The sequence below is a fragment of the Aphidius gifuensis genome, linkage group LG3 (assembly GCF_014905175.1).
Source record: "Aphidius gifuensis isolate YNYX2018 linkage group LG3, ASM1490517v1, whole genome shotgun sequence".
Classification (NCBI taxonomy): Eukaryota; Metazoa; Arthropoda; class Insecta; order Hymenoptera; family Braconidae; genus Aphidius; species Aphidius gifuensis.
Window position 1 is genome coordinate 14,540,560 of NC_057790.1, and position 25,991 is coordinate 14,566,550.

At 32.0% G+C, this 25,991-nt stretch overlaps 1 protein-coding gene across 2 annotated transcripts in view; it reads right to left on the reverse strand.

Moving 5' to 3' along the window:
- Positions 1–8,392: 8,392 nt before the first annotated feature.
- Positions 8,393–25,991, reverse strand: part of LOC122852027 (GAS2-like protein pickled eggs) — a 102,471-nt gene continuing 84,872 nt past the window's right edge. The window contains exons 6-8 of one of the 2 annotated variants that reach the window (XM_044151581.1): positions 24,386–24,842; positions 18,834–19,013; positions 8,393–18,768 (exon numbers count right to left, since the gene is read on the reverse strand). In XM_044151581.1, coding sequence (XP_044007516.1) covers positions 18,876–19,013; positions 24,386–24,842 — 595 coding nt within the window. In that variant the 3' untranslated portion in view covers positions 8,393–18,768; positions 18,834–18,875. Of the gene's footprint in view, positions 18,786–18,833; positions 19,014–24,385; positions 24,843–25,991 lie in introns of both variants that reach the window. The other variant, XM_044151580.1, reaches the window with a different exon arrangement.

Below are 25,991 nucleotides of genomic sequence, written 5' to 3' on the forward strand. Positions count from 1 at the left end.
TAAAAAAAACATTCAATATGGCGTCTTGCGAAAAAACCAATAGGGCGTTGAAAAAAAAAAAAAAATCCAATATGGCGACAGACGGAAGAAAACAATATGGCGTCGTATGAAAAATGGGACCCGGGAATTTCAAAATTTCAAAAATTAAAAATGGCGTCTTTTAGAAAAAACCAATATGGCGTCTTACAAAAAATCGGACCCCCCATGGCGATTTAACCTGATTAATCAATTGGAGGACCCCCTGTGGCGATTTGACCTAATTAATTAATTAATTGACCAATTAATTAATTCAAGGACCCCCTGCGGCGATTTGACCTAATTAATTAATTCGCGGACCCCCGGGGGAGGCCTCGCGGATTCCAGGAAATCACCCGCTAATCACAGCGGGGGTCGCGGGTTTCGCGGGGAAGGAGGGCAGCGGGGGGGGTGTCCCAGAACTCTCCTATGTATACTACTGTGCAGGTTTGAAAATTTCATAGAACCTTACTGATAATCTCAAACCATACTTAAATCAAAACGAAATTAACGACGTAATTTTAAGACGTCCTCAAAACCACCGTACTACGAAAGTTTTTAATTCGTAGAACGGTGGTTTTGAGGACTTGCAGCCTATACCGGAAATTATAAAATAAATATTTCAAACTCGAAATAAGGCCATTCTTCTACACTGGAATTTATTATAGTTTTAAAAATTTATTGAACGAATCGAATCATAAGGACAATCACATAAAACGAAAATATAAGGAAATTCTGCGACGAAAAACGCGTTGACTGGAAAAACGGTCGTTCTGTATTCTTTTAACATAAAAAGTTGAGACAATTTTTTCCGGTTTTCCGGAAGCTCAGAAATGATTGATCACTTTGAACCAGTAGCCGGAACAACGAGATACGACCTTGATTTAGTAGCATTAGAAATTCTTAGATACCTTCGGGAAAACCGAAACTGAATTCGTTTCGATAGCAAAAACTGAAACTATTTGTTAGACAGTAGGTATTCAGCGAAAAACCGTTTTCTTTGTTACAAGTTCTACTTTATTTTTCTCGGTGTCCACGGAACGAGCGGGTTTGAAAATTTCATAAAAGTTTTCTGATAATCTCAAACCATACTTGAATCAAAACGGAATTAACGACGTAATTCTGAGACGTCCTCATAACCACCATACTACGAAAGTTTTTTATCCGTAGAACGGTGGTTTTGAGGACTTGCAGCCTATACCGGAAAGTATAAAATAAATATTTCAAACTTGGAATAAGGCCATTCTTCTAAACTGTAATTTATTATAGTTTCAATAATTTATTGAACGAATCGAATCATAGAGACAATCACATAAAACCAAAATATAAGGAAATTCTCCGACGAAAAACGCGTTGACTGAAAACACGGTCGTTTTGTATTCTTTTAACATAAAAAGTTGAGACAATTTTTTCCGGTTTTCCGGAAGCTCAGAAATGATTGATCACTTTGAACCAGTAGCCTTAGCAACGAGATACCGCCTTGATTTAGTAGCATTAGAAATTCTTAGATACCTTCGGGAAAACCGAAACTGAATTCGTTTCGATAGCAATAACTGAATCTATTTGTTAGACAGTAAGTATTTAGAAAAAGTCCGTTTTCTTTTTTACAAGTTCTACTCAAACTTTCTTGCTGTCCACGAAACGTGCAGGTTTGAAAATTTCATAGAACCTTACTGATAATCTCAAACCATACTTGAATCGTCAAGTATGACTCAAAAAATGGCCGCATTGTATGTTCACTCTCAGAACTCTTTAATTGCAAGTTCAAAAATTTTTCTTATAATATTTCTTTTATTCTATGATATTTTTCCGTTTTTCTCTGATATTTTTTCATTTTCTCGCGATTTTCTCGGATTCAGTCCACTTCGTAGAAGTAGATGATGTCATACACGTATTCTAAACAGTCATAACTCTGTACTCTATTTTTAATCATTAGTTCGTTTAAGTTCTATGAAGACTTTTCAGAACGACCAACATAATTCGGATAAAAAAAATATAATAAAAGGGTCCGAGGACAACATGTAAGATATATAAATAGTGTTTTATCTTCAAGTCCTATCATATGGCCCTAACACATTTTATAAATTATCATTCAATATAAGTATTAATTAACAGATATAAGAAATATTGCAACCGTCAAGGTAGTCATTGGGTTGAATTAAAGTGATAATTGAATTTTCGAAAGTAAAGTCCTTGAAACCTCCATTACATAGTTTTTTAAAAAAATCTATCGGAGGTTTTGGGGACATCAAGTTAAAATGATAACAAAGAAGTCCTATTATATGGCCCTGATACATTTTATGAATCATTATTCAATATAAGTATTAATCAATAGATATAAGGACTATCGCCACCGTCAAAACAGTCATTGAGTTATTTTAAAAAGATAAGTAAATTTTTAAAAGAAAAGTCCTTGAAACCTCCATTACATAGTTTTTTAAAAAAATTTATCGGAGGTTTTGGGGACATCAAGTTAAAACGATAACAAAGAAGTCTTATCATATGACCCTGATACATTTTATGAATTGTTATTCAATATAAGTATTAATCAATAGATACAAGGACTATTGCCACCGTCAAAACAGTCATTTGGTTATATTAAAGGGATAATTAAAATTTGAAAAGAAAAGTCCTCGAAACCACCATTACATAGATAAATTCTTCATGCATCGGTTGTTTTGAGGACTTGTGTCAAATCTTAAATTTTATGTATTAAAAATGTAAAATTTACTACTTCTATTTTTTGTACCTTCTAAATTCATGCCAACACAATACTAAAATACAAAGGATTCGAATAAATAAGGTAAGTGAAGGGTTGAAACAGTGTCATAACGATAGTCCTCAAAAGTACCAATCGATGAAAATTTTTTTATTTTGGTGTATACAATAAAATCGTCTTATACATGAATGTACATTGATGTACAAAGTTCAATTACTGAATAAAATCGCAAAAAAAAAAAATGTCCCTGAAACCACCACTGGATATATATATATATATTTATATATTTATATATATTTATATATTTATATATATTTATATATTTATATATATTTATATATATTTATAAATATATATAAATCATATATATATAGCTATAGCTCTTGTTCCAGATGTTGGTCGATTAAATATTTCCCACATTAAAAAATAAAGAAAAATATGTAACAAAAAGAAGAAAAAAAATTTTTTCAGGGAAATAAGTTAAAAAATTGCGAAAAAGAAAAATTTTCTTTGTCAACTGAATGCTCTATTCAATCCCAATGTTTGCAAACTGTGAATTCACAGTATGTAACTCACAGCATGTTTTTGGAGCATTACAAATTTTGAAAGAAATAGATTAAATTTCTTTGATGGTGAAAATGCTTTATATTTTTTCCGAGAAAATTATAACAAAAAAAAAAAATTTTATTTAATTATTTTTACAGGAAATTTTTTTTTTTTTTGGGTTTGAAAAAATTATTTATTTATCAATTTATTTATTTATGCAATTTATTTTATATTTATATTTTATTTTACATATTACAATGTTCATTCAAACTTGATTCCTTACAATTTACACAATCTTTTACTGGTACCCGTAAAAAAAGACCAATTTCATCTTCATAATCATTTTGTAAAGGATGCTGCTTACATTTACTTAGTCCTAAAATTGTTTTATTCATTTGTTGTTTCTCTGATAATTTATCCCAGATTTGATCTATTTGATTTGCCCCAAATTTTATTATTGCCATGATTGGAAGTGAACTAATTTCTGCTTTAGCCAAATCATTTATATTTTCAACAGCACAATAATGGATAATCGATTTATTTAAACTTGGCCTGGTTGAAAAGGTTTTAATATACCATGATCGAAAACGTTGAACGTTTTCAACTGAACATTTGTAAGTTGAACAATTGATGTGAATTCTTGAGTGTCTTATAGCTGGATGTTGTTCTTCCAGAGTTTTTATGTCTGGACAATTCAAATCATCCAAATTGAAAATTGTTGTTTGAATTTCACGTAAAACAAATTTTAACCATTTCTTCTTCTCTTCTCCTTTTACAAATAAATATTCGAGTTTTCCATTTATTGATTGATTTAAAATTGGTGAAAGGTCGTTATATTCCTCACAACCTTGTTCCCATAATATACCATGATGATTACATTTTGATACCGTTTCTTGATAGGTTTCACTCAAATGCGATCTATCACAAGGTGGTTTGAATATTTTAGATATTGGAGTTAATCTTGAACTTAATGGTTGAATAGCTAGTTCTTTCAGAAAGCCCGCTCACAACTCCGTGCTTGCTCCTCCAAATTCGTTGAGAGCACACTCTCTGCCTGGGCACTTGTAACGGAATATACTATTTTGACACGAGGTTTGTAATGGGGACGTCATTTTGCGCCAATATAGTGCGTAAGGAGATACTTTGACGCACGATTTCTTGTTAAAAATTCGTGCCTAAAAGTATTACTTTACGCACTATAATTGGTGCGTAATGGCGTCTTTTACAAACAGAGTGTCAAAAAATACTATACTAGGGTATATCAATGTTGTCGCTCGTTCGAGAGTCCTTGAGGTGTCCTTGTGGCAATTTTGTTGATTTTGGATTCTCCTTTGAACTCCCTTAAATCGCTTATTTGCAAATTTCAAGTCATTGAATGTTTTTTCGATTGCTCAAGTTTTATAAGTTGAAAAAGAAACCAACGCATTTCAATAGAATCCCATAAGTAACTAGAAAACAGTTGGTTCATTTGAGAATTGATAGTTTTTCGAAAAAATTTATTCTTCAAATTCGATGAGTAAAATAAAAACTTCACCCAATTTTATATCAAAATTCATATTATTTTTATATTGTAAATTTTTTTTTATTTTGAACAATATCATTCATTTATTTGAACGAAAAATTATAATTCATTAACGAACGTTACGATACTACATTATCATTTTTATCACCATTTAAAATTTTTAACTATAAAACTATTGCTATCACTGATTTGTTTTTCTGTTTATTGCACCAAGATTCTTAATTGAATATTTATTATTATTATGCAATTACTAAGCCTAAGATCCAATCTTTTAATAATTAACTATGTCATATTACTATCAATTTTTGTTTCGTTTGATTAACAGTCTTGAAATGTATTTCAATTTTTTGACAAATCGAGAAAAATGATTTGAAACAGATTATACATATTGTATCATCATTGGAAAAATATTTCTCAATAGTATTAAGGATTTTAAGTGTAGATTGACTATTCGAAATGTTGTTCATTATTGGAATTACTGATATTATTTTTTATATGTAGCCGCTATATCTTCTTGGAAATAACGCCAAGCAAGTAATTATAACCTCGAAGAATTTTTGATAATAATGGCTGATGTAACTTTATCTATATTTAACTTGGTTTTATGAATGACTTACAAAAAGCTTTATATGACTTACAAAATTATTTACTTTTAATATTTTTTAATCAAGTATACTCTATATATATTGAATTATGTAAGGAATAAAAATCCTTGTTATTTGATATTATTTGAGTTTTAGTACCTTTTTGTCGACTATTTGTCAATTATTTCATATTAGTAACTTGTTAAGGAAGACTTTCATAAATAAATATCCATTTGTTTTCTTCTGTTTCTCAGTTGTGTGTAATTCAGGTATTTGAAATATGATGTTACGGAAGCTAGGAGCCGTGAGCTCGGCAACAGTATTGACTTGATCGACAAAAAAAATAAACGTTCATAACTTACGAACTCGGTATTATTATATTTTTTTTCTCAAAATTGACACGAGGCCAACAAGACTAGAAATAAATAGTATATTAATACTAAATATAAATACTATTCATTTCTAGTCTTCTTGCACGAGGCACTACTATGCCTCTTGATAATTTGGAAATAGCTCACTGTGTGCCACCAAATGCCATGGTAATAGGCCAGAACACTATAACAAAAGTTATAGCTCACCGAAAAAAAAAACTGAGAAACAGCGCAATGAATAACTCAACGTCTTGGAAAACCCTATTGCCTGCAACATGGTTTTTTTTGTTGGTTTTGTAAATCCCGAGAAAAAAAAACCTTTAAAAAAAGAAAAAAACTTCTTTTTCAACCGTCAACATATAAAGTATTACATGAACTGGTAAATTTCAAATATGCGAGTTTTCCGCTATGACCAATAGCTTTTGAGAAAAAAATATCTCAAAATTGGAAAAAAAAAAGACATTTTTCTTATTTTCTCAGAAACTATGAATTAAAGAAAAAAAGTTTATATAGAAAGCACTGAAAACCCAGATTGGTCCAGCCGGAAGTTGGTTGAGTTTGCTCACTTGTGTGTAAACTATATGGCAGTATGTCAAAATATTGAAAAAAAATCCTTCTCACAGATTTTCATCAAAGTAGACTCATTTTTGTGAGAGTGAAATAAAGATCTATTTTATCAAATTTTTTTTGTAATTTTCTACCACAAATTAACCGAGATAATTAGGGTTAAAGTTGACAACATTTTAACACTTTATCACACAAGCATAAGAAGCATCGGCACGTTTTTATTTCCATTAAAAAAACGCTCGCACAGAAAACCTTTATTTTACTACATACTTCTCTAAATTACGAAAATAATAAAAAAAAATCATCGAGTTCTACCACGGATTTTAAAAGTTATTAATTATTTGAGATGAAAATTAAGGGTTGAAAACCGTCAAAATGTACGGGGCAAAGCATTGAAAATCTGCTGAAGTAGTATTAGTGTGTGAGAATACATACCGCCCTCACTCATGCTTCTAAAGACGCGGCAGTAAAGTAAAAATAAAGACATTCGAGGGCACTTATTATTTTTTTAACCTATGGCTATGAGGGTGCCTCTTTAAACACAAAGAATTGTCCTACCCTGAGATTTACATACCACCTTAAAAAAAAATCATGGGTACAGATAAGAGGGTGGATAATCAATTGGGATAGAGGAAAAATCGCGAAAAAATTCTTGAAGGGGGGAAAAAAAAATTTTTTTTTTATTTTGAATAGCGGGTAGGATAAAGGGCTGACGAAAAAATTGTGTTGGAGAAAGTTGTAGAAAAAAAAATCTAGCTAAATTTTATTGTAGGTCATTTTCAAGGTTTATGGAAAGGTTAAGGATATATAAGGGTTTTAAAATTATTTGGGTGCGTTCGATTGGGGTTTAAGGAAAAATAGATGACGTAGAAAAGAGGGAGATGGTTTCCGTTTTGTTCTGTCGTTCGTCCCAGTTCGTTTGCGGGCGCAAATAGAATAATAATAACTAAAATATAAAGTAATATAAAATAAAATAAAGTGATATTTCAATTTCGGGATTCTTTAAATTACAGAATATTTTATTATTTAAATAATATATTGTTTATAATTATATTCATTGTTACTAACAAAATTTATAAATATTAAAATAATTTTAAGAAAAAATATAGTCAAGTGCTCCAAGTTGCACCCTAAGTGTTCCGTAGGATTTTTTTTATTTTTTTTTCTTGCCGTTCGATTAATTTTTTAAAAATATTTTATACATAAGCGTCATTATCATAATATAATTGTTTATATCGAAAAAAAAAAATTTTTTTTATTTTATTGTCAATTTTTTTTTTAAATTATTTTACTATTTATAAATTTTTTTAGTAACAATCAATATAATTATAAACAATGTAATACTTAAATAGCAACGAAAAAAAAAAAACAATGTTTTTTTTTATAAAAAAGAGTCAAGTATTCGAAATTGTCACTATAATTGTAAGTATATTAATTTAGATATGACACTAGAAATTCAAGAAAGAAATATATATTTTTGACGCATGTAATTAAGTCTGAACTATTAAAAATTAAAATTTTATACTTGACCCCACTTGATGTAAAATATATATTAATACTGGAATTTTATTTGGGTAAAACCAGGTGGGGCCAATGTTAAAATTTTTTTTTTTCATAGTTCAGACTTAATTACATGCGTCAAAAATATATTTTCTTTCGAATTTCTAATGTCATATCTAGATAATATACTTACAATTATAGTGGAAGATTTGAATAGTTGACTCTCTTTTATAAAAAAAAACTTCGTTTTTTTTTTTTTTTTTGCGATATCACATTTTTTTGTGAAATCATTATTAGAATTACTAAATCCAGCCCCAATATTATTTTTTTGTTAATTTGAAAAAATTACAAATTTTTTTTGAGTATGACACATACTTCACAAAAATTGTTACCAAAAAAAGAATCTCTCGATATTAATAAAATATAAAGAAGTAGAGAGAGATATATAGCGAATAATAAAAAAGTATGGGAGTGATAAAAATTTTTTTGTTCTTTAACGTAAAAACGCACAGTCGAAAAATTCATTTAATTTGTTATAACTTTACAAAATTTTTTCATATCAATTGAGTACCCGAGACGAAATTTAAGTTCTCAATTTGACCTTATAGGACTGCTTCTATTGTTCTCAAGTTAAAATTTTAAATAATAGTCCTCAATTTGGCCTTCTTCACCTTATGTTAGGACGAAGAGGACAAAATGTGAGTTGTTTTGTGTTTTTTTTTATTTTTAAAATTTTTCTGAAATAAAAAAAAAAAAAAAACCTCATTTTGGCCTGAAAAGCCTCATACTGGAAATTTTTTAAGTATTGGAAGAAAATATGTTCTTAGAAAAATTTAATTTAAAAATAAATATATAATAATAAATATATGTATATGATTTTGCAAATAAAAGTTATTAATTTATTTTTAATATTACTATCCGTTTTATTCAGGATAAATGAATATAACATTGACGAGAAATAAATATATTATATAATTTCAACTATGTACTGTAATTTTAAGGTAAGATGCTATAGAAATTTAATGCACTGTACTAAAAATCATTTCATTAAAATCCCAGAATCTTACTTTAAAATTACTTTCAGTAGTAGAAATTTTGTTTGTTAAGTTTCTTTAATCTTTTAACAAAAAAAAAAAAAAAGCATGACAAACATTTTAAGAGAAACCAATTCACATGTCACCCCGATGGCGCAGCGGTAGAGCGTTCGGTTTAGCAATCGGTTAAGTAGTTCAGTACGTAGGTTCGAGTCCCCTTAGAGTCATTTCGATAAGATTAGAAAATCTCAAAAATGGTTACGTAAAATCTGAAGATAATTTGATCAATCAATATTCGAATTTCTACAAATTTTTTTGGATAATTCCGAAATCCGTAAATATAAATTCTTTTTTTACAGTGCAGTCCCGTGCATCAAATTTTGACTGGAAAAGATTTTCAAGTACTGTACATTAAAATCATAGCATTTTACCTCAAATTTAAAGTGCAGTAGTTGAAATGTTTTCCATACATTCAAAGAAATTCAAGTACATGTGCTTGCACAACTGCTTCCACAGTGTAGGTTTTTTTTTTTTAATTTTCCTGTAAACTCACAGGCTATTTTGAATTATAGTTAATCCTCATTTAGTCCTGCAACGCCTAAAACGACACTATTCGGCTCTTCCAGGCCTATTTGAGGTCTAAAGTTGAATAGAAAACTTTTTTTTTTTTTTTAAATAAGTACTCATTTAAGTCCTCTTAGAACTAAATTTAGTTTTCTAAGGCCAAATTGAGAACTAAAATTTCGTCTCAGGTATATAATATGGAAATAAATATATAAGTATGAAAATTAACATGTTGGTATACGTAAATATTAGGTCAAGTGTCAATGCGATGGAGGAACTGGTTTAGCGTTCCCCCTGGGTCACGTACGCAACTACCGTGCATTAATTCTATTATGTCGCGAGGGTGAAGTCATCAATGGACGTCCTCGACCTTTAAGATCAACTAGACAATATAATACAATTTAAGTTACTGAGAATCCAGAAAGTTTGACGCTCATAAAAAAGTCGTAAAACTGAAATTCTAATGTCAGTATGCCCGTAATATATTGGACCCGGATATCATTGTATATTTCCTTCGATTTACTTTATAGCTGTTCTAAGAATTTTATATATATAATTGTTGTCACGAGGATTTTTGGGTAATAAAAATCAAGAAATTAGAATCTGAGATGGGGATTGGAAGACTATATAATCTGGTTCTTTTGTGTTAATTAATTAGTCTTGTCCAGACCTCAGATTGTTGTTTGAACATAAAGAAAAAATTAATAAACTTATGAAAAGATTAGAAAAAGCAAATTTAAAGTTGCAACCAGAAAAATGTGAATTTTTAAAGAAAGAAGTTAGGACACATAGTGTCGCAAGACGGGTTAAAAACTGACCCAGAAAAAATAAAAGCAGTCAAGAATTTTCCTAAACCAAAAGACAGGAAAAATATCACAATTTTTAGGTCTAACAGGGTAGTACAGAAGATTTATCCCAAGATATGCGCATATTGCTAAACCGCTAACAAGGTTGTTACAAGATGAAGTCGAATTCCAATGGGATGGAGGCACAGAAAAAGCATTTAAACTGTTACAAGAAGCATTATGCTCTGCACCAATCTTGCAATACCCAGACTTCGAGAAACCATTCATCATAACGACAGACGCATCAGGTTTCGCAATTGGCGCAGTGCTATGACAAGGTAAAGATAGACCAATAGCATACTTCTCACGAGTGCTGAGAGATGCAGAATTAAAGTACGAGACGTACGAGAAAGAAGCTCTAGCAATAGTAGAAGCAATTAAAAATTTCAGACCATATGTATACGGTTATAAATTCTTTGTAGTTACGGACCACCAACCACTGGTATGGTTTAGATCAGCACAAGACGGCAATAACCGAGTCTTAAAGTGGAGATTAAAATTAGCAGAATACGACTACGAAGTAATTTACAAACCAGGTAAACTAAACTTGAACGCAGACGCGTTATCAAGGAATCCAGTTGTAGAAGAAATAAATGCTATAACGAGAAATCAAAAAATGAGAATGCTGGATACAAGTACATTGCCACAAGACATACAAGATTTAATACAAATAACAAGCCCAGAAGCACCGCCGGAAGAAATAATAGAGCGCGTGAAAAAGAGAGGCAGACCAAGAAAAGAAAAAGTAAGTGAGACAACAATACTAGCCAAAAGAAAAAGCGGCAGACCAAAGAAAAAGCAAACTAATGTCATTGAAGACACAAATAAAAAACATAGGGGCCGGCCGAAAAAGAAGAGTCAAGAAATAGTCAAAGAAAAAGACAACAACAATAACAACAACAGCAGCAGCAGCAGCAGTGAAGATGAAATCGAAGAAATAAAAAGTGAAAGTGATAGCGAAAGTGAAAATAAAAAAAAAATAAGTTGAATCAAGAAAAAGAAAACAAAAATAAAAATATAATTGAGAAAAGAGACTTGTTCCGTTTACATAAAGACAAGGTGGTGTATTTCCTATCGGACGAAGGGCTACCGTGTGATACAGGTGCAACAATATTAAAATCTTGTGCAGGTTAGCTATACCTACAACAACTGAGTTGGGTGAAACATATTGTATAAAAAAAGCAAATAAATTTTATTTTCCAATAATCTTAAAAAAATTCGAAAGGTGAATCTGGTTTACACACTAGAACTAATTTAATAAAATGTTTTCATGAGTTGAGAACCATCGCAGAAGAAAATTCAATAAATACACTGGCGTTCTCAAGGTCAAACGAAATATGTAACATACAATGGAACGAAATATTGTCTCTTATTAAAAAAGAATTTTTGAACAGTGACATAAAAATTCTCATATACAAAAATGAAATAGTATATGTACCGGAAGAAGGGAGAGATCTAATTTTCAAAGAAAATCATGAAGCTCCGGTAGGAGGTCACAAGGGTGTCTCAAAAACATACAACAGAATAAGAAATAATTATTACTGGGAAAATTTAAAAGATGATATATTAAGACGCATACAACAGTGTCTTAATTGTCAATTAAAAAAGCTGGAAAGAATACGCAATAAAAACCCAATGGTGATAACTGATACACCAGGGGCTGCATTTTTAAGGGTCGCACTAGATATAGTCGGACCAATTCATAGAACGAGTTCAGGTAATGAATATATACTAACAATGCAAGATTTGTTGACTAAATACTGTGTAGCTGTTCCATTAGTCGAGACGTCGACACAAGCAGTCGCAGAAGCGTTCATTAATAATTTTATTTGTAAATTTGGGTCACCAAGAGTTGTTCTAACAGACCAAGGAACAAACTTTTGCAGTGAGCTCATGAAAAAAGTATCAAAGAGGTTCAGAATAAAAAAGATCCGAACCACAGCTTACCACCCACAATCAAACGGTTCACTAGAAAGATCTCATCATGTTTTAGGAGAATATCTAAAACAATACACTGATCGAGAATTCGAATGGGACAAGTGGGTGGATATGGCAATGTTTAGCTATAATTGCTCGATACACAAAGCAACAAAGTTCACGCCACACGAATTAGTATTTGGGAGACTGGCAAGATTACCATCAAACAAACCACTTACTGAAGGTGAAGACTTGCCAACGTACTCCGGATTTTTAAAAGAAATTGTTACACAAATAATTGACAATCAAAAATCTGCATACAACAATTTAGTTGAAGCAAAAATAAAATCAAAAAAATATTATGACAGAGATTGTCGACCGAGTTCGTATAAAATCGGTGACTCAGTATTTTTACGAAGTGGGCCAAAGCCCGGAAAACTACAAGACCACTACTCCGGACCATTTGAAATACTAGACGTTACAGACAACAACGGAGTAATAATTAAGATAAAAAACAAATTGAAAACAGTACACCCAAACCGTCTTAGAAAGACGAAAATACAGTGTGACTAAACATATAGTTCACTCGCATCTACGTTTGACCTCGATGCTCATACTTAAGGGTGGAGGGGGTCAAGCAAAAGTCACACCGTACTATTTGAAATAAAAAAAAAAAAAAAAAAAAAAAAAATATATATATATGTTTATGTTTAATACTATGTCAAGTTTGCATTATAATTACAGATGGCTCGTATAATTTTGTTTATGATATTGGGTGGACTGAGTTGGAGTACCGAAGCATTAATAGGGTACGATTGTGCGTCACGAATAACCAACTCTACCACAATCTCTTCATTGGATGTCGAAGACTGCCTCCCTTCACAACAACCTATCGAACGTAAAAACACCAGAGGAACGCTTATACAAAGAAATCCGTTTATAAGTGTACCAGTAAGACACTGCAAAGTGGCCATTTCTAGACACATATACCATTGTGGCATGGTGACGGACTACGTTAGTGTAGTAGAAGGAGGCATAGCAGAGTATATCCACGAGGTTGGATTTGATAGCTGCAAAAACGCACATCAACAAGGTTTTTTATACGTAAGTCATATGATGGTAACTGGCTTACGAGTTAACCACACTGTACCAAAGCAAATAACGTTAGCTGGTACATTAAACAAAGAAGGCGATTGTTCAGGTGCAAGTTACTCGGATGTTTTTGGACAATACAATAACGTAGTAGTAACAGCATCAGTACAAATAACATTAGTCGCATCAGAAGCCAAAGTAGAAATTAAACAAGACAAAATATTCTTTAATTCTGGTACTACATGCAAGTATACGGAAGGAGCTTGTATGGACTCTTACGGGGGAAATACATATTGGGATGTAATTCCAGCACACGATGCTTGTGAAAAAGAATATTCAATCCTATACAAAGGAGATTTAAATATGGTGCAATCTGGACTTGACAGATATATTTCTGTCGTGTCTGGATCTACCACATTCTCATTAAAGCTGACGCATCAATTGTCAGAGTTTACGATTTGCAAACATTCTGCTTGGCCAACAGAACATCCAAGATTATTCGTAATACCGAACGAAATAGATAATGTTCTACCAAAATCATCCAAGATAGAACCTGACCTACTTACTTATGTAGACAGCAAGTTTGTGTTTGTAGAGAGACACATCCGAACTCAACTCGAAACTTTACACATCGACTTCGAGATAAATAAATGTCTATTACAAAAACAAATATTAGGCAATCAATCATCTATAGCAGCGTCATCTCCAGATGAATTCGCATATCGATACATGGGTCAACCAGGTTACATGGCCATCAGTGCGGGAGAAGTAGTACATTTGGTGAAATGTGCACCAATACTCGCAAAATTAAGACATACTGAGCAATGTTATAATATGCTTCCTGTGACTGTTAACGGGATTCCATTGTTTATAACTCCTCGTACTCACATTATCACTCATGACGCAGCAGTGATACCATGCGACGTACCTTTACCACAAATGTTCTACATAGAGAACGCATGGTACAAGTTCACGCCTAAACCTACAAATACTATCGAACCAGTAAAATTAAATCCAAATAGAAAAAGTACTTGGGTATATGCTAATATTGGAGATTTAGCAAATTCAGGTATATATAGTAAGGATGATATGGAGAGGATGAGAGAACGTATAATGTTCCCAGTCGAACAGACGTCTATCCTTAATACATTCGCTGCAAGAGCTTCAAGTTCAAATATCGTCTCAGACAGCAGATCATTCATGAAGGTGTTTGGTGAGACAGATCTTCAAGAAATAGCAGGAAGATTCTGGGACAACAGATGGAGAGAATTCATGATTTTTAGTAATATCAGTGCAGGAATATTAGGGTTACTCGCAGTATTCCAAGTAGTGAAAATGATAGCTGACACATTCTTGCATTGTTTTGCATTACATCAAGTGTACGGATTCTCCATCCATTTGTTCGCAGCATTGTGGGATAGTTTAGCATCATTATTCCTGCATCAAAGAAAAGAGGAAACGAAAAGGTCAGCTAAGGAGCTCAAGAGAAAAACGAACGAAGAGTTGGCTGAACAAACAGTCCCGGAAAGTTCAATACAACATGAGACATGCAACAACATTCAATCATCTCTCTGAGCAGAGACTTTATCCAACCATGAATAACGTCTCAGTCATATACGATAAACCAACCGCCCCGAGTACTTCAAGAACAACATACCTTGATTAACTAACAAAATTTTCATCACCATTTTTTTGTTTTATTATCTTTTAATTTTTTTTTTTTTTTTGCCTTTCTATATATTAGAGTTAAGTAATGTCTAACCATTTAGTATATATATATATTTTACAGAATGAGCATTAATTTCAAACTAGCGAATGTGTGTCAACACTCCTCTGGACCTTGTAAGAAGGAAAAATTATTGTCAATTATCAGTAATGCGGGAGCCAATAAATCCAAGGAATGTTTTAGAGAGAGAGAGAGAGTTATATTTGTATGAAGGGGCTCGTCAAGAGAATATTTACAACTGAACTTGACAATGAAGACAAGTTGTTTTGTCTTGAGTGTTATCTCAGCGAAAGAAATTTTACTGGCACAGAAAATTTTGGTGCAATTGTAAATTTACATTGGTTAACCAAAGATTCTCACACTGTGAAGGATACTTGCTTCAACTGTGAAATTACTTTATTAACTCAAGAACCAGCTTCAAATTGTGATTTTTGTATGAGAGAATCTATATTACATGAAGACTGGCTTGATATGTTCGGAATAGTGAACGTAAGAACTACCGATTTTAATCCAATTATAATGCCAGAATCTGGTGAGGATATTTACGTAAAGATGAATAGCCTACCTCTCCCAGATTTTCCAAAGTTAGAACAAATATCTAAGGATATTAGTAAATTAAGTGAATTGTCAGAAGAACTGTCAAAAAGAAAAAAACCTCAGGCTACATATACAATGATGAGTTACGATAATGTCGTAAGACAACACACAGTCATGTGTAAAATAGACGACATGACGTTTAAAGGAAAGGGGACGACACACATACAAGCTAAGGCTGAAGCCGCAACAAAGGCCATTAAGGCAATAACACAGAAGAAAAGATTCTTTTTAAAATACATTCCTTATTATTATCATTCTTAAAATCCATAATAGATTTAAGTATAGTTTAATTCAAATCATTCTTAATAAATTTTATATAACTCTATTGATATACGTATGTTAATTTGTCTACGGCGACAAAAGAAAATAATAAGTAAAATGGCGCAATCAAAATGGGATGCACTCACACAATTATTTAATCCAAATAACGTAGCAGTAGAAAGAGCTTTTATAAATATAACGAACAACGAAATACTCTGCCACATACTGTTGGGAGCTATAATTGGAGTTGGAGTGGGCAATAACAATGAGGAGGCATTCAACCGTGCTTACGAAGATTTGCTCGATACTATCGTGTGCCCGAGAGATCACGTTATTACTAAGACTTTAACTATGATTAGGAGAAGCCGCCAAGACAACACAAATCCAACCGAAGTATTATATAATAGCTGGTTTCCAAGTAAGCTATGAAGATGCTGCCGGTTTCAAAAACAGAGGAGACAACCGTGATATGTTCGCCATCACTCTATATTTGAAGGGACGACCCTTTGTGGGGGTTGGCTTCACGAAACGAGAAGCAAAGGCTGATGCAGCGAAAATAGCCATCGCATTTATGGAAACACATTGGAACGGGATACCATTTCCAAGAGGCGCAGTATACACAGAAGTAGTGCCAGATTCGTAAAAAAATTTTTGGGACTCTGTTGTAACTATGTCCATTGCATTCCCATAGTTCCAACGTAAGGGTGGAGGTGTTATAACTTTACAAAATTTTTTCATATCAATTGAGTATATAATATGGAAATAAATATATAAGTATAAAAATTAACATGTTGGTATACGTAGATATTAGGTCAAGTGTCAATACGATGGAGGAACCGGTTTAGCGTTCCCCCTGGGTCACGTACACAACTACCGTGCATTAATTCTATTATGTCGCGAGGGTGAAGTCATCAATGGACGTCCTCGACCTTTAAGATCAACTAGACAATACAATACAATTTAAGTTACTGAGAATCCAGAAAGTTTGACGCCCATAAAAAAGTCGTAAAACTGAAATTCTAATGTCAGTTTGCCCATAATACATTGGACCCGGATATCATTGTATATTTCCTTCGATTTACTTTATAGCTGTTCTAAGAATTTTATATATATAATTGTTGTCACGAGGATTTTTGGGTAATAAAAATCAATAAATTAGAATCTGAGATGGGGATTGGAAGACTATACTTGTATAATACTATGTATAATACTATGTATAATCTGGTTCTTTTGTGTTAATTAATTAGTCTTGTCCAGACCTCAGATCGTTGTTTTCTACAGAAATCAAATAGCATTCTAAAATAATAGTAAGAATCAATTGACTTACAAGCTCACGCTAACCAATCCGTACCGCACGCATACCAACAACGTAAGAATAATTTACTATTAATAATCTTCATCTTTTCTATATATTTCGATTGATGTAAGATCATATATTGAATGGTCATAGTAATAATTTCATTTACCTTATTTTGGTTTTCAGCAATAAATATAATTTTAAGTTACATGCATTGGTATATTTTATTTAACTACAACCCTACAGTCATATAAATGTACGAGCTTCACCCGATCTTTACCTGAAAAGGACTGGATCAAAACGAAGCAGTAATAAATTAATTCCAGGTGCATAATCTGGAATTAACAAGTTTACTTTGAATATAGTAGTATCAGGGAGCATATCCCGATACGACGGTCGAGTTATTATATTTTTAATATAATAATTCAACCAATAATTTGCTTATGTTCAAGGAGCATATTCTTGACATAACAAATTATAAAAAATAAAATAAAGTATTAAACAATTTGGTTTTTTTTTTATAGCAAAGCTTGATACAATAGAATTTTAAATTATAAATGTCATTTAATTTTATCGTCATCATCATATTTTAAATAAATTTTTAAAAATTAGCGAGGGATGATGTTACCTCTGTTCGGTGTATATAAGGCTCGGTAGTGTTTTTGCGCTTTCATTTTTTTTATTTTTTTTCGGTATTATTATATTTTTTTTCTTATACTTGACACGAAGTACTACCGTGCCTCTCGATAATAAAATATTCTGTAAATTAAAAAATCCCGAAATTAAAATATCTCTTTATTTTATTTTAGATTATTTTATATTTTAGTTATTATTATTTTATGTGCGCCCGCAAACTTGAAGGACAAACTGCGACGAACGACAGAACAAAACGGAGACCACCTCCTGCTTTTCTACGCCATATATATAATTATATATCCTTAACCCTTCCATAAACCTTGAAAATAACCTCAACTAACTTTCGACTGGACTAAATAGTGCTTTTTTCAAGCCTCATACGAAGTATTTTTGTTAATCACATCCAAAAATATGGCAGTCCGTAAAAAAGGAAAAAATGGCAACAAAAATAAAATTAGGATTAAGAAATCCATCTTCGGAAACTCGATCGCCCGCTTTATGGACTTTTTCTGTTGTGAACAATAGTTTCTGAAGAAAAAAGGAAACCTAGTTAATTAAAAAAAAAAATAAACATAAAAAAATAGGGTCGTATTTCAGTCCTATAATTAATTATAGATCTAACGAGAAAATTCAAACATTAGAGAAAAAAAAACTATAAAAAACATGCAAAAGAGATGAATTGTCACATGTTCGTGATCATCACGTTTAAATAAAAGCAAAAAACTTTTTGATATGAACTTTTTTTTCGATTAATTTTTAGGATTTGAAAAATCGGAAATATATAAAGACGGCCCTTGCCGAAGTATTGAAAGTTTTTAATTTGCAACCCGTAACACGGGCATCAAGCCCCGACAAACGTTGCCAGATCTTTTTCTCGTCTGGATTCAACTAATTCTTTCAATTTTTTTTTTACGAGTCTACTCTTCCAGATGAAGCTATTTGACTCGATGACTAGTTATGATGTGAGTGATCATTCTGAAAAGTATAGATAGCTTCAATTAAAAATATTAGATAGAGTGTAAAAATTTTCTAATGCATACCCAAATTTGTAAATTTCATTGTTGAGTAATAAAATATGATTGTTAATTTTTGTTGTTATTGCTTATTATGTCACATTCTGGACTAGTATTCCTAGATTGATAGCCCTTGTTGATATGGCCTTTAGGAGTCACAACTTCTAATGATTTGTTTTTTTGTAATGGATTGCCTGTGTGAGTATTCTGTAAATTTAATTGCAATTTATTATCATAATAGTTATAGCCCCCATCGCGCAAGAAGTTATGTCATCGCAGAAAGGGCATCATATCAAGAGAATACTTTCAAAAAGTATTTAGAAGAAAAGGGATTAACTTTTCACAGGTGAGCCAATATTTATTTCGTGTTGTATAAGTCTTACTGAACAATATGGGCCCAATGGCTGCTTGTCTGCAATGACATAAATTAACTTATTCCGAAACAAATGAAAATTTTTAGTTGAGAGCGTTTTTCCGGACAGAAATTGAATATACGACCATATAAGTAAAAAATCTAGCTAAGTGAAAAAATCTAGCTAAGTAAAATAATGTAGATATCAATTGTTTGGCTTTAATCGAAGCTAAGTATAAGATCTAGCTAAGTGAACGATCTAGCTAAGTAAAATAATGTAGATATTGATTGTTTGGCTACAATTACAGCTAAGTAGAAAATCTAGCTAAGTGAAAAATCTAGCTAAGTAAAATAATATAAATATTGATTGTTTGGCTACAATTACAGCTAAGTAAAAAATTTAGCTAAGTTTTTTTTTTTAAGGGACTTAGTTTTTTTTTTTTGTAAAATTTATTTTTTTTTCTAAGTCCATTATTTTGACCTTGGCAAAACTAGACGAAACTTCCATAAAAGTCAAGTATAATTTCTGTAAAATAAGCCTACTTTAAAAATTTATTAAAAAATAACCTATAATTCTAACAGTACAGTAAGATGCATTAATTATAGCTCAAATCCCGTTCTCGAGATTATCGAGAACACAACGTAGTACCGCCTTCCCAGCCCTAGGTGTCACCACATTATTTAGCCCATATCCAACTTTTTTCCTCGTCTATTCCCCATCGTCTCGGTCCACTCTCTTCATAACGCTTTTTGTGCGCTAGTAAACCACATCAAAAAGTGATCAAAAAAAAAAAAAATAGGATATAATAGATTACGATGAGAGAAAAATGTCAAGTTTGAAGAAAAGAAGTCTTTCTAGTGAAAGGAAAGATGAAAAGTATAAGAAACTCAGACTTGAGTTAAAAAGAATGTCAGAAAAATATGACTAATTAGTTAAAAGAGGTTATTCATAAAAACATCCAGAACTTTCTGATGAGTCTGACAAAGAAAATTTAGATACATCTTGGAATGAAGAGGAATTATCAAATAATGATTCATCTGGTGATGAACAAGGTAAGTAAAAAAAAAAAAATAATAATGTATATAAATGAATAGATGAAGAAAAAAAAGTTTAGCGTCACCACGTTTTGAGCGTGGGCGCATGAGTTAGTTTGCTCAACAACAAGTAATTAACCCAGTAAGTAAAACAACGGCAGATTAAGATATTTTGTAGATAGTTGGGCTAAGTTGACAGCTGATAAATTCATATTATCATGCGTCAGAGGTTATGAAATACAATTTGTGACAAATCCTTACCAAAAGGAAGTGCCACGTGAGCCAATATTAAAAGATTTAGATAAGATAAATATGAGAGAAGCTGTTGATTACATGGTAGGATTGGGTGTTGTTAGACAATGTCAAAAGATAGACAACCAATTTTTGTCAACCTATTTTTTGGTGCCAAAGTCAGATGGTAGATAGAGGTTTGTTTTAAATTTAAAGAAGGCAAATAAATTTATAAAAACTGACCATTTTAAGATGGAGGATGTTCGATCAGCCATAAAATTGATTGACCATGGGTCGTATATGGCAGTTTTGGACCTTCAAGATGCCTATTACATGGTGCCAATGCACCACAAGAGTAAAAAGGATTTGAGATTTAATTGGGATGACAAATAATTTGAATTTCAAGTATTAGTATTTGGTTTGGCAACAGCTCCGTTGGTATTTACGAAGTTGATGAAACCAGTGGTTAGTCACTTACGTGGTCAAGGGTTAACATCAGTAGTTTATTTAGACGATATATTTTGTACAGGTGATACTTTTACAGAATGTAAAGAGAATGTATTGGTTACTAAAAATTTATTAGAAGCACTAGGTTTTTTAATAAATTACAAGAAGAGTCAATTAGAACCAAGTCAATGTTGTCAATTTTTAGGTTTTTTAATAAATTCAAATCCACCTGCATTACAATTACCAAAAGACAAAGAGACACAAATAGTTCAGTTAATTAAAGAATATAAAATCAAGAAAGAATGCAAAGTACGTGATTTTGCAAAGTTTGTGGGTGTGTTGACAGCAGCAAGCCAAGCTGTTCCATATGGTTGGTTGTACGTAAAAGACTTTGAAAGACAAAAGTATTTGGCATTGTTAAGAAGCAAGGGCAATTATGATGTACAGATGAAAATATCACGTAAATTATCACCAAACTTCGAGTGGTGGGATGTTAATATTAAAGGTACAACAAACCATCGTAAACTAGGTAATTATGCAAAAGTAATATCAACTGACGCATCATTGACTGGTTGGGGTGCAGCTTGTGATCATGAAGTGATGAAGTGTTTGGTTCATGGGGTGATGATTTAAAACAAGCTCACATTAACCAACTAGAGTTAGAGGCAGCATATTGGAGTTTGAAATCGTTCGCCGACAAACTTGCTGGTTGTGAGATATTATTAAAAATAGACAACACAACTGCAATATCATATATTAATAAAATGGGTGGTGTACAATACCCTCACTTAAATAAAATAACCAAACAAATTTGGGGTTGGTGTGAGATGCGAGGTATTTGGATTTATGCCTCTTATATAACATCTAGTGATAATGTTGAGGCAGAGCAAGGTTCAAGATTTAATAATTTGGATACTGAGTGGGAAATTGCGACAGATGCATTTATAGAGATTGAAAGACTTTTTGGGCTACCTGAAATAGACTTGTTTGCGTCAAGATATAATACTAAATGTAAACGTTATTGTTCTTGGTCAAGAGACATGAAAGCCTATGAAATAGACGCTTTCAATTGTCATTGGGGGCAATTTTATTTTTATGCATTCCCACCGTTTGCATTAATGTTAAAAGTATTGAAGAAAATTCAAGCTGATAAAGCATTGGGGATTGTCGTGGCACTTAATTGGCCAGGTCAACCATGGTATCCACTATGGCAAAAGATGCTAGTTGGTGAATCGACAATATTTGAACCAACACCATATTTATTATTTTCCAGAGACAACAATATACCTCATCCACTGGCAGAAAAGCTGAAGATGATGGCAGGGATCTTGTCAGGCAGATCCTGATAAAAGCAAAGATACCAGAGCAAGTTGTACCTTTTTTATTATCATCAATTACGAATGGTACGTGGAAGCAGTATGCAAGACCATTGAAAGAGTGGATGGTATACTGTGACACCAATCAAGTGAACCAGTTAAAGCCAAAACGAGCAGAGTTATTGTTGTTTTTTAGTTAGTAAAGTTGAAGAAGGTAAACAATATGGTACAATTAACACATATAAAGCTGCATTGTCATTAATTTTGAAGGATAAAACTATTAAAGATAAGTACTTAACGAGATTCATGAGGGGTATATTTAAAGCTAGACCACCAAAACCTAGATATAAAGAAGTATTTGACTTAGAGCCATTGTTAAATGTAATAGAAGACTTATATCCTGTTGAATTGTTAAGTTTGTCAGATATAACATACAAATTAGTAATACTTTTAGCATTAGTTACAGCTCACCGTAAACAAACGTTGTCATTAATTAAGTTAGATAATATAACAAAAGTAAAAGGGGGTTATAAAATAAAAATAACAGATGCAGTCAAAACAACAAGACCAGGTGTTGTACACCCATTGTTGATACTGACTGAATTTAACCAGAACAAGAAATTATGTGTTGTTAAGACATTGAGAGGATATTTAAAGTAACTAAAGATTTAAGAGGCTGTGTTAAAGAGTTATTAATAACAACTGTCAGACTACATAAAAAAGCATCAAAAGATACAATTAGTCGTTGGATGAGATTAATGCTGAACAAAGCAGGTATATGCAAGACGTTTGCACCACATAGTCTGAGACATGCAGGTGCATGGTGTCTGAAAAGTCAAATGTATTTAATAGGTTTTATAACAGACCTATTATCAAAGATAGAAGTGAATTTAGCAAAGCTGTTTTAGGTTAAAAAAAAAAAAAAAAAAAAAAAAAAGAAGAAAGCCTTTTATTTTCTTTGTATTATTATTTAAGACCTATTTAGCTCTTTTATTATGCTATTATTTACTTATAGATGTAAGTTTGTTAATAAAGATTATTCAAAGTAATATTAGGGACAAAGTAAAGTGTAAACAAGTAAATAAATAACAAAAAAAAAAAAAAAGAAAATGGAAAAATATTTGGTTTTTTGTCTGAAGATCTACGTTGTGTTCTCGATAATCTCAAGAACGAGACTTGAGCTACAATGGACCAATCGAACGAGCCGCCGCGTTAATCTTCGTTCGAAGAGATTAGAAAAGCCCACCCAAGTCTAAGCGCGTTGAACCCTCAACCCCTAGAGTCTATCCCACTGTGAACGATATGAAGAATGTGGACCGAGACGATGAGGAATAGACGAGGAAAAAAGTTGGATATGGGCTAAAAAATGTGGTGACACCTAGGGCTGGGCACGTTGTGTTCTTGATAATCTCTTCGAACGAAATTATTGCTATAATATTTCCTATCCATTTTTCATTTAGCTAATCTCAACCTCCTGGTGATTTACCGATGACTATGCTGATAAGAGCTGCGCTGCAATTGGTGATCTGCTAATCCTCTCGTTTTTTTCGATACAGTTACAACATTAAAAAATACAAACAAATATTAGGTATGTTCTGATGGGTCATCTTGCTCAGTTCCGTCCAGTTAGGCTGCTGCTGCCAGAAATACTTAGTATACTTAGTCTTCTTGGTTCCGTCTCACTTATAGCACTTTTGTCGTACGGTTAGTTGGAGAACTACAGGTAATAGAAGAAACTGATTGGGGCATTACTTTTAGTTCTCCAATTGAACGTACAATTGAAGCGCCTTTAGTGAGACGAAACTGAGCCGAGACGACCCATCGAACTCACCAACGGTTGGCCTTGTTAATAAATTTGTTTGTTTATGATACACATATATAGTACATGGACGAATAAATGAAAAAAAAATAAACTTCCCTCATCCCTGTGAAGTTAACATACTACCACGTGAATATGAAGTGGTAGACGTTAGAGCGCTTTTTGGCGATGTTACCCCGTGATTATAAAGTTATTTTTAATGATATTCCACGTATTAATTCTCTCAGTGTATTATATATATATAAGAAGTAGTTGTGACATGACCACATGCGGAAAATTTCATAACATTCTTAAGTTGGGGAGCTTACAAACATTGCACTTTAAAGAAAAATTTGATTTATAAGAAAATAGAAAATAATGAAATTATTTATTATGTTACCTGAATATTGTTGTCGTGGATATGATCAATTCGTGAACGACCATCGGATTTCATCGTTTTATTATAATCACCATTTTTACTTTTTCCATCAGATGTTGTTACGCGTGACTTATTCAATTCAAATTTGTTGAACGAGCCGGCAGTTGATGAAAACGTTGTTTTAATAGTTGGTGATTTTGATCTTGATGTAAAACCAAGATCACTCCTTTGCCGCAGTGGACTTGATATAAACTTGGTTTGACATAAAGGGCTCTGAGAGGGTGTATCACAATGCTGACGTTCTTTGCCATTGATATGTTGATTCACATGATGAGATAGTGGCGAAGGCGAATAATCGTTAATGATTTTTCTCGGTGTTGGTATAGAATTATTGTACTGTTGTTGATTTTGAAGTGATTGATAAATGCCGTTATACGGCAAATTTGAGATTGAACTTCTGCGTGTTCTTGGTGGTGATCTGAAATTTTTACATAACAATCAACTAGACTAATCTTTAAAGGAAAACTATTGATAGAAAAAAATAAATTATGTTTTAGATCCAGCTAAGTCATGAGCTTTTACATGTTGTAGATCGCAATTTTGTATGATTTTGTCTGTGATTATCTTTGTGATCACTCAATAAAAAATGGAGTCAAAAAAGTGATTCGAAAAGTGATTACACAGTAAACACAAATAAAATCATAAAATAATTTGCATTAATTAATCAAATTAGAATGTAACCAACAGAAAATGCGATCAAGAAAGTGATCACTTATAGTATTTGTATCATACCACATATCCGAATTTACCACGATAATTTAACAAGGGTTGTATGGCCTTATGTTTGATACAGGGCTATCAAAGGATGTAGGACAATAGGTTGTGAGTTGACAGAATAGAAATAACACTTCAAATGAATCCAAACACTGTGACTTGAATTCTAATTATATATTCACTTTATTATTAGACTAAAAAATAATTAACAGTCGTGCTTTATAAGAACAGAAATTTTCGTCCCGTCATGTACATGCGCTCGTGGCTCGGTGGGAAAGTCGTTAGGTTTAAGATATCGTGGTTTGCGTCGGTCAAGGGTTCGGTTCCCCTCATAGGCAATTAGTTTAGGAAAAAAAAATATGGTTTACAATGTAAAGTTGCACTGTACTTCTGGTAATTAAGAAAAGTCATGCTAAATAAATAATTTTTTCTTTTATTTAAATCAGTAGTAATTTACTTTTTGAACTGAATCTAATTTTTACTTGATAGAAATCTTTTGGTTCTCAATTCAAGACACAACTTGATTATTTCCAAGAAGCCCTGTTCTAAAATTTAGAACTGGTGTTCTTGAAGTGAGAACAAAAAGATTTTTTTAAAGAAGTATGCGTCTAAATTCAAGGCCATTTTGGATTATTTCCAAAAAGCCTTGTTCTAAAGGTTAGAACTGTTGTTCATGAAGTGAGAACAAAAAGATTTTTTTTAAGAAGAATGCATCTCAATTCAAGACCTTTTTAGCATTTATTTCAAGAAGTTTTATTATCATTACAAAGATAATTTTTCTTTTTTCAAATCTGTTTTAGGTTCATTTCAAATCTAAATCTGTCATGTTTCAAAAAGTTTTTTGTCTTTTAAC